Genomic DNA, 12,723 nt, shown 5'->3' on the forward strand with positions numbered 1-12,723 from the left:
TAGATCAGCCTGTCCAGCGCCGAAATAGCTCAGTTGGGAGAGCGTTAGACTGAAGATCTAAAGGTCCCTGGTTCGATCCCGGGTTTCGGCAGCTGTGTGGTTAATTGTGGTGAATTTAAATATTCGCAATAACGCTACATACATTTCTTTTAGCCTTACATTGTGAAGGTTTATGATAAAGTAACTTAAAAAACTTAAGTTTTTTGAAACAAGTTACTTTATCAATTGTGTGATTTCAGATTTTAATGTTTAAAATGGTTAAAATGTCAAATAATTGATGATGAGTCACTGATACTATTTTACAAAAACTCCTAATAGCGACGCTGCATGCTTTCTCAGAGAGACAGAGTGAGTTTCCCACGGCTGCAAAGTAAACAGCCGTGGGCTCGACACTCGTCCCGTTCCCACTGGCATGTCATCCAGTCAGATTCAAGCTATCGCTCCAGGTTACACGAAGCGCTTTCTCCGCTGATAATGTCACACGTCACTGAGCTCTGCCACCTTGTTGCAGATGTGCCTGATGTCCTTCTGAAGCTTCTCGTTGTCGAGGCGGGACTTGATGTCGCCTATCTGCCGCAGGGACTCGATGGCATCACGCACAGACAGGAACCCTGCGGAGGAGGAGAACTGAGGAGGTGAACCGTGTTTCCTGAATGCTGCTACTTCAGTGTTTAACTGCAACATTAGCTGCCTGGAACTTTGTTTTGTTGTCTCTAGCCTCGTATTATTCTGTGCTATTGTAACAGCTGCAAGCTGCTGTGTTACCCTGACATGTTGATAATGTCACGGTGCTGTAATTATAAGGCACTCTGTCTTGGGTGGTTCACTCACAGATACACTAGGAACTACTTTTCAGTAACGGTGCTGGAAAATACTTCGAAAGTGATGGCATAATAAATATCTTCTCAAATATCTCAGACTCAGAGCCAGTCTTGCCTCGAAATATTTACAGCACTCATAAATATTCTCCCCTCATTTTCTCAGATGATATATATAATAGAGAAATGAATGGTTTGGCAGAGAGATCAGTGGCTGTGCAGTTATTTGGAGTCTGCTTTAATCCAGACTCCATATTTACTGACAAACGACTTGTCCCTTGTCCATTTGTCCTGCTTTTATTGTGAGCCGGAGACCGAAAGGGCTAGACAGGAAGTGGGAATGCTGGGAGATGTAGTGCCTGGAGCGTAGCTGGTAGATGGCTATACAGCCATCCTGTTCATTCGGAGGAATTCATAAGCAGCTTTTTCTTGCATCTCATGTTAAGATTCGCTGTGGGTGCTTCTGACTCTTTGAAGTGTGTCTGTATTTCCCCTGACGCTCCATGGTTCATTTCTTACATAAGTGTGTGTTTGCTCACCGATGACGGCAAGTTGCCAGCACTGATGCCCCACCTTTGTGGTACTCCTGTTTGAGCAGCTGCAGCTCCTGCCGGAGGCTGGTCTCCACTGAGGCCATCCTCTTACTGAGTCGGGTTTCATGGCGTCGCACACGGTCCTCCTGGCTGCGCTCAGCCTGCTGCCGCTGGGCCTCAGAGTTCTGCAGACGGGCGTCCAGACCACGCAGTTGTTCACCTAATGTGGACTCTGCCTCAGACTGAATAGAAAACGCAGGAACAAAATAGTTAAAATATTTGAGCTTTAGACGTCAATGACCTTATTTACTTCTAGATGCAACATTTATACAGCAAATATGAGTGATGAGATGATGATCTGGGTGATGAGAAATGGTGGAAGGGCTAAAGCGGGAAGCTACTGGACCATTTTGTGCTGTAGCTGTGAGCGGAGCTGCTGGTTCTTCTCTGCATGTGTCAGGGTGATGCTGCTGAACTGTTCGGTGCATTTCCTCAGTACATCTGTCTGCTCGTTGGCTTTCTTTAGCTCAGCCGACATCCTGAAAAGACAGCAGGGACACAGTGTTTGCCTCGTCTGGGTCCCAACAGTAGATAAGCAGTAGTTAACTCTGGACACTTAAAGTCCAGTATTAGATAGTGACAGAATGATTTTGGAGGATGTTATGCTCCAGTAATGGAAATGTGTGGATGCAGGCGAATAAATAACTAGTAATTGGTAGTCTGTCATTTTATTTTGAGATGAGATGTGTTTTTTAACAGCTGCTGTATTGATTTGAGTTAGGCCATACAGATGGACCTAATACATCTGTAATACAGTAAAAGTATGTATTTGCCAAGTCAGTTTCCGGACATGAGTTCAGTTCCACATATAAAGTAGTATAAATATGTTTGATCTTTTTGTTCATATTGTGCCTGTTTCTCATGAGATGTGGCTAGGATCTATTTTTATCTATTGTTCTTTTGATTCTAACATGATTCACTGACCTGGTTTTCGTTTTTACTCCAGGTTTATGTTAATGCGGTTTGTGTCGAGGTTCCTCCACAAAAAAGATGAAATAAGAAACACGACGTGTAAGGTTTGTGCTTACGCTTTAACTGTTGACCTTACTTGTCCTCTAGTAGTTTTACTTGTCTCTGCAGATCAGCCACTGACTTCCTCTGTTTCCGAGAATGTTCTGTCAAAAAGTCCTCCAGTCTTTTTAGTGCTCCATTAAGCTGGCATTAGGAAAACAAAGAAATGTTGTAATGTGACCTTTAACCTTTTTATGACAGTGAGGACTAGCAATTACTGATATTCTATATTTTCATTGCTTAAAGTGTAAAAAAGCAATATATTATTAAATCAGTGTAATATAATGTTGGACATCATCATAACGCCTTGTGTTAACAAGTTAACCTTTTCTGCTCAGCCTTGAACACAAAGCTCACTTGGAGGAGACAGAAAATAAATATGAGTTGCTTATAAATGAGCACACTGGGCAAACTGATTCATTACTGACTATTACTGAGCATCACTGAGCTCTGTCTCTCACCTTGACCTCCATCTCCTTAAGCTTTGCATCCACAGCCAGCCTGAGCTCCGTCACCTCCTGCTGCAGCCGAGCCTTCTGCTGCTCCCCGGAGCTCGTGTCAGCGCTCAGTTTGGAAATGCTCGCGTCACACCTGAGGTACGAGACGGAGGAGCACGGGTGGAGAGTGAAACCGAAGCTCTGCTCTGTGGCTTCGGCTTCGTACGTGTGAATGAATGCAAAGCCAGCTGCAGCAGGCCTGCTTTCCAGGTCAATTCAATTCAATTCAATTCAATTCAATTCAATTCAATTCAATTCAATTCAATTCAATTCAATTCAATTCAATTCAATTCAATTCAATTCAATTCAATTCAATTCAATTCAATTCAATTCAATTCAATTTCATTTAATTTCATTCAATTTTAGCTATATTGCACCAAATTTACAACACGGTTATCTCAAGGCACTGTACGTTGCTGTCTTCTTCTGTTCTCGTGCAGTGTTTGACCCCGCGTGCATACTTTACCTGGCCACTCTCACTCTCAGGTCTCCGATGGCCTCCCCATTCTTCTGGTCCAGGCGCTGGATGGCTAATGTTGTTCCAGAGGTAACAGAGTCACGCTGGCTGATCTGTCTCTCCAGCGCCTGCTCAGCACCAAAACAGTCCATTTTGTTTCAATGCTAATTCAACACCTCCTATTTCCCATTGTAAAGTAGTCAAATAACCCCTGTGAGAAAAAGGCTTAATATATTTGATGATATTTACTAAAATGAGTGTATTACTTCTCTTAGTACAGAACAGATAAGCTCGCAGGCATTCAGTAAATGTTTCAGCCAATGGGAGTCTCTGATTGTTTTAACGGACCGTTGGGTTTGCGCTAATAAAGCTGTGCGTTTCATTTTGTGTTCTGCTCCTATAAAAATGTACCTAATTGTGGGTTGAGGTTTTGCTCAGTCAGAGATGACAAATCTGTTTCATTAGTCAAATTTCTGTGGACTTCCCAGCAGCTGGCTTCGGATGCTCAGATGATGCATGTACTATTTGCAACCCCGTACAGAGCATCATTTGTTATCGCTGCATGCGCGAGCTGAGCGACGGCGACGCGCTGACGACGCGGGGCCTCTGCTCAGGGGCCGCACCATTCAATCAGGTGCGATCAGATCAGCGGCGCGTTGGCTGCGGGCGTGCGCCAGTGAGACGGGAGCGGAGGGAGGACCGACCTGTATGTCGACGCTGAGCCGCTTCACGATGCGCGTGATGGTCAGTATGTGAGTCTCCAGCAGCTGGCGGGACAGCGCCTGGGCCCGGACGGAGCCCGTGCAGGACCGCAGGCCCGCTGCCACCTCCTCTTTGATCCTCAAAGCCTCCTCCAGCAGCACAGCCAGTGTCCTCTCCTGAGGCTGAGCCTCACACGCGTCAGCTCTTAACCACAAAGTCAACAGTAAACAACTGCCTTGTCAGGTGTCTGTTGGTAATTGAAGGAGTCTGTCTCGCAAATATGTAGCAACAGTCACTACAATAGTACAATACCTTCAGGAGACAGAATCTTTTTGCAGTATAATCCAACCAATGTGAATAATAAAGCTAGAATGACATGACATGGACTTGCTTTCAGACCCTAAGGCCATCCTAAAACCAGATCTCTCATTGACTTCCTGTCCGTGTGTGTGGTCCCAGCCTTCACGCTGCTACTCTGGGTCAAGAATGAATTTGATCAGCGTGATTCATGGCGTTACACAGTAGCTTCAACCTTGTTTTCCTTCCAGCAGCGGACACAAGTACAGTAGAACATATGTAACGCTTATAAAGATGAATGGATTTTACAGTTGGGGGAAGAACATAAATATGTTCCTCAAAACATTAATTATTCCAGGTTTGATTTTATGTAAGTGATGGAATTACCTGCCGGCATACGGCTGAAGCCTCGTCTCATTGGACATTCTCCTTTTAGGATAAAGCACAAAAGTGTGAGCTCTACACACAATAGTGCAGCTTCTGTTTAAAGTATAATTATTGAGGAGTTTGAATACTTACGGGCTGTGATTTCCTTCAGTTCATTAGTTCATGTGCCTGTGTTTTCATGTCACCTGGTAACTGTGGTCTCCTCGTGAGGGGGTGTGGCTGCCTGCCAGTAATAGAGTGAAGCATTGTAAACTTCAGGGTATCGGCCTACGCGTCAGTATTATGCTGACTAATAGGAAATGTAGAGAGGCTAATCATAGAACAACACCTGACAGCATCACCAGGAGCCCAGTGAAGTTCTCCTCGTCTGCTAATGTCTAACATTACATCAGAGGAGAGTCCTGTGTGTGTCTGGCCTGGATGCGGTGTCCTAGATTATTCACTGCGGTGTTTAATGAAGGCTCTGTGGTGAATATATTTTCCCTTGCTGTGTTTATAGTGTGACCACATTGTTTGTTTTTTTGAACAGTTTTTAGGTGATATTCAGGTTCTGATAGTTAATCTTAGGATTGTGTTTACTGCTTTGTTGTCTTAGCAGTCATTTAATGACACTTAGCATTACTCTGAACCAAGGGAAACCACTAAACCTCCAGGGTGAAAATGGGCATATCGTATTTCATTAGACTGAGACCTATTATCATAATACAGTGGGAGTCAAGTTGCTCTAGTGGTAGAATCGAGACACATGCAATTACAGTCTCTGAGTGTCTATGCCTCTGTAAGTGTGTGTGTCGGTGCACATCCACACTTGTGGGTTACTCGCTTATCAGCAGACCAGGGTTGTTAAGGAGAACAGGCGTGCTGACTGCAGGCTCATCCCTTATCTGCGCTGGCCCCATAGAAAGGCCTGTGGCAGCTGCAGGGAATGCTTTGGCTCACATTTCCATCTCATTAAATGAGAAAGCGATGCAGGGCAGTGCTGCTGCCAGTGACCTCCACGGTCACTATCTCGGAAGTTCTGAAACTACGTGAAGTTCCCACTGCCTGCTCATCCAGTGTTGCTCATCATTGATTGATATACATACTGTGTAAAAAAGGTGCAGAAATCATTTCCAGCTCACTTCTATGGAAGTTAATTGGCCAAATGTATGAGTTGTAAAGGTTCAGGGCCCTGCGGTGGACTCGTTTTTATTATGTGCCTGGTGTCTAAGTGTAAACAGGTACTCTTCGAATTTCTCTGTACCTTTAGCTGAATGGGGAGACTGAGAACCAGGAAAACATCACTGAAAAAGGAAAGGAGCAATGGTTTATCATCACATCAGCGCTGAGAATAGACAGAAGCGGCTGTGGAGCGCTGCCTGCAGGCTGCTGCGTGCGGGCGGTGACACCCACGGCAGTCTGCAGCGCAGGATGCTTCACATGACACAGACCCAAGGTCAGTGTCCAGAGCCGTGGCAGGAAAACGGCGCGTTATGAGGCTATTGAGCGCTAGATGGGGGCGACAGGTAGTCCACGTTCATGGCGGCGGGCGCCGTGGGCTCGTGTTATGTAATCACCAGCGTGGCCCACAGATTATCCAGTCGAGTGACTGGTTGGCCAGTGGGAGGCGCGGTGCGTCCTTCGTCCTTCATTTGAATTCTACAATTAATGGGGAAGTTCGCCGAAGCCTCTGTGAAGCACGGTGAACAGAAACGGGCGAAACCCCGACAACAACCAAGCATATACCAATAACCTCAAGTCATTGCATGTGCGCCATCACTGCCGAGGTTAGGTGTGTGTTTTAACACGCGCGCTCCGCCGTGCAGCCTGAAGGTTTGCTGCGAGCCCGACACCCCCGTCATCGCCAAAAAGCGTGCGCGTCCTCCTCGGCGTCCAAAGCCGCTCGCTCATCAGTGGAAGTGCCCCCGAGCCGCAGCAGCCCGAGCGTGACATCCTCCCACCACACGGAGCGGAGCCCAGGCTGGCTGCTGCACGGGCACCATGGAGCAGAAATCCGCCAAGGAGGAGAGCACCTCCAAAGGACAGGAGTCCTACCAGCGGAGGATGTGGAAGAATTTCCAAGAGAAAACCAAACCCTGGCTCAGTCCGAAACTCGGATCGGAGCGACGCGGCGCCGGAGGCGCGGAGGGCAGCAAGAAGGAGTCGGGGCTGTGGATGTTTAAGAGGAAAAAGAAACACTTGGACCGCGTGTTTTCGTCCTCGCAGCCGAACCTGTCCTCCTCTGCCCCGCTGCCTTATGCGGGAGACAAGAACGGCACCGCCGGCGACGCGGTGCCGGGCACCAGCACGGGCGGACAGCCCGCGTTGCGGTCCCGCGGCGCGGCGGCCGGAGTGACGGGGAGCAAGCCCGAGCTCGCGGCGCACGGCAGCCCGAAGCTCCCCGCGTCCCGGCTGATCGTGCACCAGCAGAAGAGCTCCTCGCTCGGCTCGGCGTGCTTCGAGAAATTAGTGGTGGACCCGGCGATCGCGGCGGGAGAGGAGGAGCAGCTGCGTAAAAACGCGAGTGATTCTGTGAGTAAAGCGTGGTAAAAACAACAACAACAACAGCAACAACAATCCGCATCAGTTATTTTCATCCAGACATGATGGGAAATAAAACAAAAATCCTCAATGTGCTGTATTGCAACATTAATTGAATGGAGGAAGCGAGTAGATGGTGCTGCGACGTGGTCACGGTCCGCATCATGTGATGCGCTCATCAATTTGCCACTTGGCTGGCTTTCTTTCGAGTGTCCTGTGGCTTTGAGGACTGAATGGGCCAAACGAGTGGAACCAACGCAGATACGGGCCTCTAGAGTGATGACCACTAACAACACACTAACGCCACACTCTACATAACAATGTGGGCCCACGCTACAGCCTGGCTGGATTTAGGGCGTGCTTTTTTTCCACTAACCGCTAATTTGGCTGTTTAGATTAATTTCCTATAGTTTTGCATTGAGCAGCCTGACGTGGCCCCACTTGGCCAATAGGCATTAAGGCTGCTGCCAGTAGTGCTGTAGACTGATGACAGGTATATTCCCACATCCCTCATCATGCTGAGTCAGTATATCCTGAAGGAACTGCATCAAAGGGATGTGACAGCGGGAGTAATCTGGCCTTTGAAGGATGAGATGAAGCTAAGAAAAACACACACGTCCAAGTCATAGTCCAGTCAGAGTTCTGCTAACAAAAGGTCATGACAGTATTGTCACATACAGTAAAATCTATGTATAACATTAGTGAAAGCCAGTAAGTAAAGCTTTCCGTCTCAAACTTTAATTACCCCAGTCCTGCTTTTGACCACCATCCAGATGGCTGTCTAAACCTGATTTAGTCCTTTTCTCCGACAGAGGGGCCAAACATCTATTATCCATTAAATCTCTGAGCAAAGCACTCTGAAAAGAGATTTCATTGAAATCCATCTCATCACTCAACAGGTCGGTTGGCTAACACACAGAAAACTTACTTAGACAAAATGAAAGGTTTCAGGACTCACTGTGAACCATACAGTAGTTGCCTCATTTTGTTGCCACACTTACAGTATAGACCTCTCTTTGAGAGTCCACATGCCTGAAAAGAGAAGGGCAGCACTGTGACAATCGGTTGCTATATTCTTTACAGGTAATATTGGTAGAGTAGACCTCATTAATAGAACACATCTATGATCTCTACACAATCTATTGTTTGAAGAAGAAGAAAAAAGGACTAAAAGGGCTCAGGGTGATGATTGAGGGATCTAATGAGATGAGCGACGTTGTGTGATAAAATATTGAAAGATGAAACGATATGGGCTATTAGGCTAAACACAAACTGTTGGTGGTTGTGTGCCGATTGTATTTATTTGCAAATATATCTGTGGTGTCCTCACGTTACTGTGCTGTGTCAACACTTTCCTCAACCAGCGAGGATTACAACTCAACGTCCCACCCTTTGACAGCCATTCACATAGCCAGCATTATATGAGTGTATATATATAACCTGTCATTACTAAAATGAGGCCATAAAGCTCCAAGCCACAATTTCATAAATGAAACAATATGGAACATAGCAGCTACAGAGTCATTTCACAGTTTTCTTTGAAAAGTGAGTGATGGAAGGGATTAAGAGCAAGTGGAGAAAGTCATTTCATAATTGACTTGATAGAAAAAAAAGCAGTAGTGCCTGCAGAACTGCATGTGTTCATTTATTTTAATGTATGAACAGCAGAGAAAAACAAAGGGATGAATTAAAGTAAAAAATGATTAGTCATCATAAAAGTGGGCCCAATGCGTATTTCACTTGTTCCATAATGACTCATGCGTTTTATTATGTATGCTTTAATAATTTTTTTTAGAACTCACTAGGACTTAATACGGACTTAATATGTGTTTATGCATTACATCATCACATCAGTCACACTTTACAGGCTTTACTTTGGCTTCATCTAACATCTCGTAGTTTTAGACCCGAACACCAGTAAAACACTTGGAGCTCATCTGAAGATTTAAGTCATGTCTTTATCAGGTGAAATTAATTTGCCTCGTTAACTCAATGTACTGTGAAGCAAACCGTCCTCGGTGAACGTGCCACAGCCTCAGCTGAATGAATTTACAAAGGTAGGGGATATTATAAATTCTAATATTATTTAAATTTACATTGACGAAACAAAAGCCGATGAAACAACGCCTCTATGGATGGAGCTAAGCAGAAAGTCTGTCCACTCAGCTTTTGCTTTCTTGACTTCATTAGCATAATTAGCTAATGAAGGAAAATACTTTAGAAAATGTTTTATCCTTAAAGTCGTTCCAGCACCATCTGTATCTACAGCAGAAAGTAATGTTGTTCTACGGGAAGAGATATTTGGGTCCAATAACACCAAACAGGTCAACAAAGCTAGCAGAGTTAGCCGTCAGCTAATCACCACTCACTGCCTCTGCTGGTTATTGGAAACGATTGAACACAATGCGTTCACAGTGACGTCTGGTCTGCCTATTAAAAGGCGAAATGTAACGAGAGCAGGCAAGGTCACTGTTATAATAATAATAACTAGGTTTGAACCATGCGTCTGTTCAGTTAACCGCACCGCTTTTAGCTAACGTTAGCATTAGCTAGTTAGTATAAATTCTTTACAGCGTCACAGCCGTCACTGCCAAACAGGGCCTGACTTTTGGTGCCTCTTTTACGCATCATCATTTTTAAACCTTTGGACACACATCGTCTAATATTGACAGGGCATATTTCACATCAATACGGACCGGGCCACGGGTGAGCAATGCGCACGCACTGCCACGTCGTGTCGCTGTCCTTGGTTCTGAATGGCAGCCTGTGCGTTGCATGGGGCAACACCCCCAACCGGACTGCTGACCTACTTTAGTGGCCCTTAGAGGGATCTGAATCTCCAGCCTTGGCCTTTTTATTCACCTGCACGCTTGTTGTCCATCATGTTTCTGAACACTCATGCAAGTATTTTCTGTGAATATGCAGGTTAATATAGGTGATATTAAAATTAATTTCACATCTGTTGTAATGAAAGAGAAACTTTTAATCTAAACCAAACAGGATAAAGAGATTCTCCGTACATCCTTTAGTCTGGCATCCCTCTTTCCATCTGCTCAGGTCATATGGAGTACTTTAAATTATTTAACTCATGAATCAGGGAAGTAGGTTTTTGTGTCACAGAGGCTATACTCTGACACTCTAATGCTAAATATATCCAATGTAAAGGATGTGGGGTGATTATTTCCACTTATGGAATTGTATCAAGGACAATGTGAAGGAGCTTGGTGGTAAAAGACAGTCTGAGCAGATGTTTTATGTTTTTAACCACTAAGTAAATGTATTTATAAAATACTACAATGTTGCCCTACATATTGAATATATCTAATATGTCAAACATTTAATTACTTCAGAATTAGTATTTGTATCATCACGTTATATGATTTTGCATTAGCCTTTGAATTTTATAAAGATGTTTATCATTTTTTATATTCTGCGGTTATTTAGCTAGCAGCAGCATACATATGGGCCAGTTGATTCAAGAATTTACTACTGAACCGATACCGGACTCTTGCATTGAATTCTATTTTTTCCATCATGCAACTGAAAAAGTAGAAATGTAGGACCAAGTGTTGCAGTTTTTGAGTCGAGGGATAATTCTGATGTAAGTAACATCATGGCCACCTGCAGAATGCCTGCAGTCTTGTTCTAGAAGCGTCCTGGCACCTTCAATTAAGATTCATTGCAGCCCAGGGGAAACATCTGCCGTAACAGATATTGACAGGCCCATTTATATTTTTTAATTCACACTTTAACAATCAAGTGAATTAAAATGACTGAAGCAAACTATTTGCAGACCAGGTACAAAAGCTGGGCATAAAGGACTGAACACTGTTTTCCTGTGCTACACACATTTATGACCTTGCTGCCATAATCTAAATCTGTCTATTTGAATCTGGCACGCAAAGCTTTGAACAACCTTTAACTGATGATTTCATTTTTATACCTGTATAGAAGTACAGTTCAGGGCTGCAGATTTTCATAGTTTTCATTTTAATTTAAGCAGTTGATGTTGAAACAGGTCTTTTTACTGGACTAAAAGTCAAATGCATGATAATATGGTGGCATTATGTTATGGCCTATTTTGCATTGTGCCTATTATGACCCAACCGACCTTTTATATCAGGCATTATATTTTATTTCTAAGTGGAGTCTTTCAGCATATTTAATAGTCAGGTTACCCTTCACTTAAGCATTTTTTAACTAAACAGTTCCTCTTCTCATCAGCTCTTATTCTTTGTCTCTGGCCCTATAGCAAGGTCAAGAAGTTAGTTTCTCTCAGTTGCTGCCTTTGGCAAACCAAAAACAATCAAGGTCTGTTCTTTACTCTTTCGCGCCTGTAGTATGTCCTTCAAAGATAGCCTTACATACCTCATTGTCTCTCTGATCTGACACTGAGCTCTCCTTTTCTGACCTTATCCTCTATGATAACGGTACTATTGCCTTACAAAAGCTTTCTGAGGACAACTCTAAAATATAACTCTGCCTGTCACAAGAACAGTTTGTGTCCTGCAAGATGGTAACTCTGCACTGACACTGTTTTACCCTCTAGCTGTGTGTCTCCCTAGCACGCACGCAATTTTTCTCTTTCTCTCTTTCTATGTACTGTACATTCAACTATACACGCACACAAATATGCACGCCCATACAAATAGCCTGAGGCCCATTTGCTATTATAAACAAGGTTAAACAGGTCAGTGTGAGCTGCTAGATGACTCAAGAAAGCCAGCTTGCCTGGCCGAATGGCAGTTTTACACAGGAAGAAGAAGGAAATGATTGACTGTTGATTGTGTCTCTGGTTTAACTTTCAGAGTAGATGCCTTTCTGTCTTCACACAGCAACAGGGAATTGCTAATGGCAAAAGATGGTGGAAGAGATGTGTGGCTGAAAGATATTGAGAGAACAGGGCAAATGGATCATGTTTACAGGTCAGCTTTTGAATCAATACTTTGAACCAGAGAATCAGTTTTTTCTTTTTATGCTCATACAAAGAGTATTTATCATTGCGTCAGGGGTTTGTGCTGACAGAGAGTGGTCATATTACATATATGCCTCCAATAATAGTTGCTTGGTCCCTGTGTAAATGAGGAAAGGGACTATTTGCTGAATCTGTTTCTAATCTTTTCACACAAAAAGCAGCTATGACATGACAGGCTTTATTAGTGGGATAGATGCGTAAGATGAAAGCACAAACAAACCCAGACAGACAGAGACAGATGGATAACAATAACACAACAAGTGGGCTGTGGTCATTCTTCAGGACAAAAACAACACATGTTGACAAAGGACTGTGGGATGTTTTCCCTAATCTTTATGCTAATCAAATGTAGCTCATTTGCAACTCAATGTAGGCCCACTTCCTCAGTGGTGAGTAGATATTGAATATTTGCAAATGAGGATCCCTGTAGCATGGATCAGTCTGTCCCAATAGTCTGTGAGTCATA

The 12,723-nt window shown here is 44.1% G+C and overlaps 2 protein-coding genes and 1 non-coding gene across 9 annotated transcripts in view; 2 read left to right on the forward strand and 1 right to left on the reverse strand.

Moving 5' to 3' along the window:
* The first annotated feature begins 18 nt into the window (after nt 1–18).
* trnaf-gaa (transfer RNA phenylalanine (anticodon GAA)) lies at nt 19–91 on the forward strand. The gene has a single exon. It is a non-coding gene; the product is annotated as a tRNA-Phe (tRNA).
* Nucleotides 92–200: 109 nt separating this feature from the next.
* fam81b (family with sequence similarity 81 member B) lies at nt 201–6,375 on the reverse strand. Its single transcript, XM_029162386.2, has 10 exons — nt 6,006–6,375; nt 4,895–4,985; nt 4,763–4,804; nt 4,081–4,282; nt 3,386–3,504; nt 2,884–3,013; nt 2,460–2,566; nt 1,758–1,890; nt 1,392–1,593; nt 201–611 (listed from the first exon to the last, which is right to left on the reverse strand). Exons 3-10 carry the CDS (start codon nt 4,798–4,800, stop codon nt 478–480), a joined length of 1,065 nt encoding a protein of 354 aa, XP_029018219.1. The 5' UTR covers nt 4,801–4,804; nt 4,895–4,985; nt 6,006–6,375; the 3' UTR covers nt 201–477.
* A 360-nt stretch (nt 6,376–6,735) lies between these two features.
* Nucleotides 6,736–12,723, forward strand: part of mctp1a (multiple C2 domains, transmembrane 1a) — a 94,833-nt gene continuing 88,845 nt past the window's right edge. For 6 of the 7 annotated variants that reach the window (XR_005898170.2, XM_029162374.3, XM_029162377.3 and 3 more), the window contains exon 1: nt 6,736–7,273. Coding sequence is in view for 5 of the 7 variants with exons in the window: in XM_029162374.3 (XP_029018207.1) it covers nt 6,743–7,273 (531 nt within the window). In the remaining 2 variants the exon portion in view is untranslated. Of the gene's footprint in view, nt 7,274–9,196; nt 9,340–12,723 lie in introns of those variants that run through there. The other variant, XM_029162380.3, reaches the window with a different exon arrangement.

The sequence above is a fragment of the Betta splendens genome, chromosome 9 (genome assembly GCF_900634795.4).
Source record: "Betta splendens chromosome 9, fBetSpl5.4, whole genome shotgun sequence".
NCBI classification, from domain to species: domain Eukaryota; kingdom Metazoa; phylum Chordata; class Actinopteri; order Anabantiformes; family Osphronemidae; genus Betta; species Betta splendens.

What these genes read in the sequence shown, in the direction of transcription:
- fam81b (XM_029162386.2), bottom strand. Translation starts at nt 4,800, where the DNA reads ATGTCCAATGAGACGAGGCTTCAGCCGTATGCCGGCAG. An exon ending in CTGAGAGTGAGAGTGGCCAG is followed by an intron (nt 3,014 to 3,385) that starts GTAAAGTATGCA and finishes CTCGTACCTCAG; the next exon opens with GTGTGACGCGAGCATTTCCA. An exon ending in CACAGCTACAGCACAAAATG is followed by an intron (nt 1,594 to 1,757) that starts GTCCAGTAGCTT and finishes TTTTCTATTCAG; the next exon opens with TCTGAGGCAGAGTCCACATT.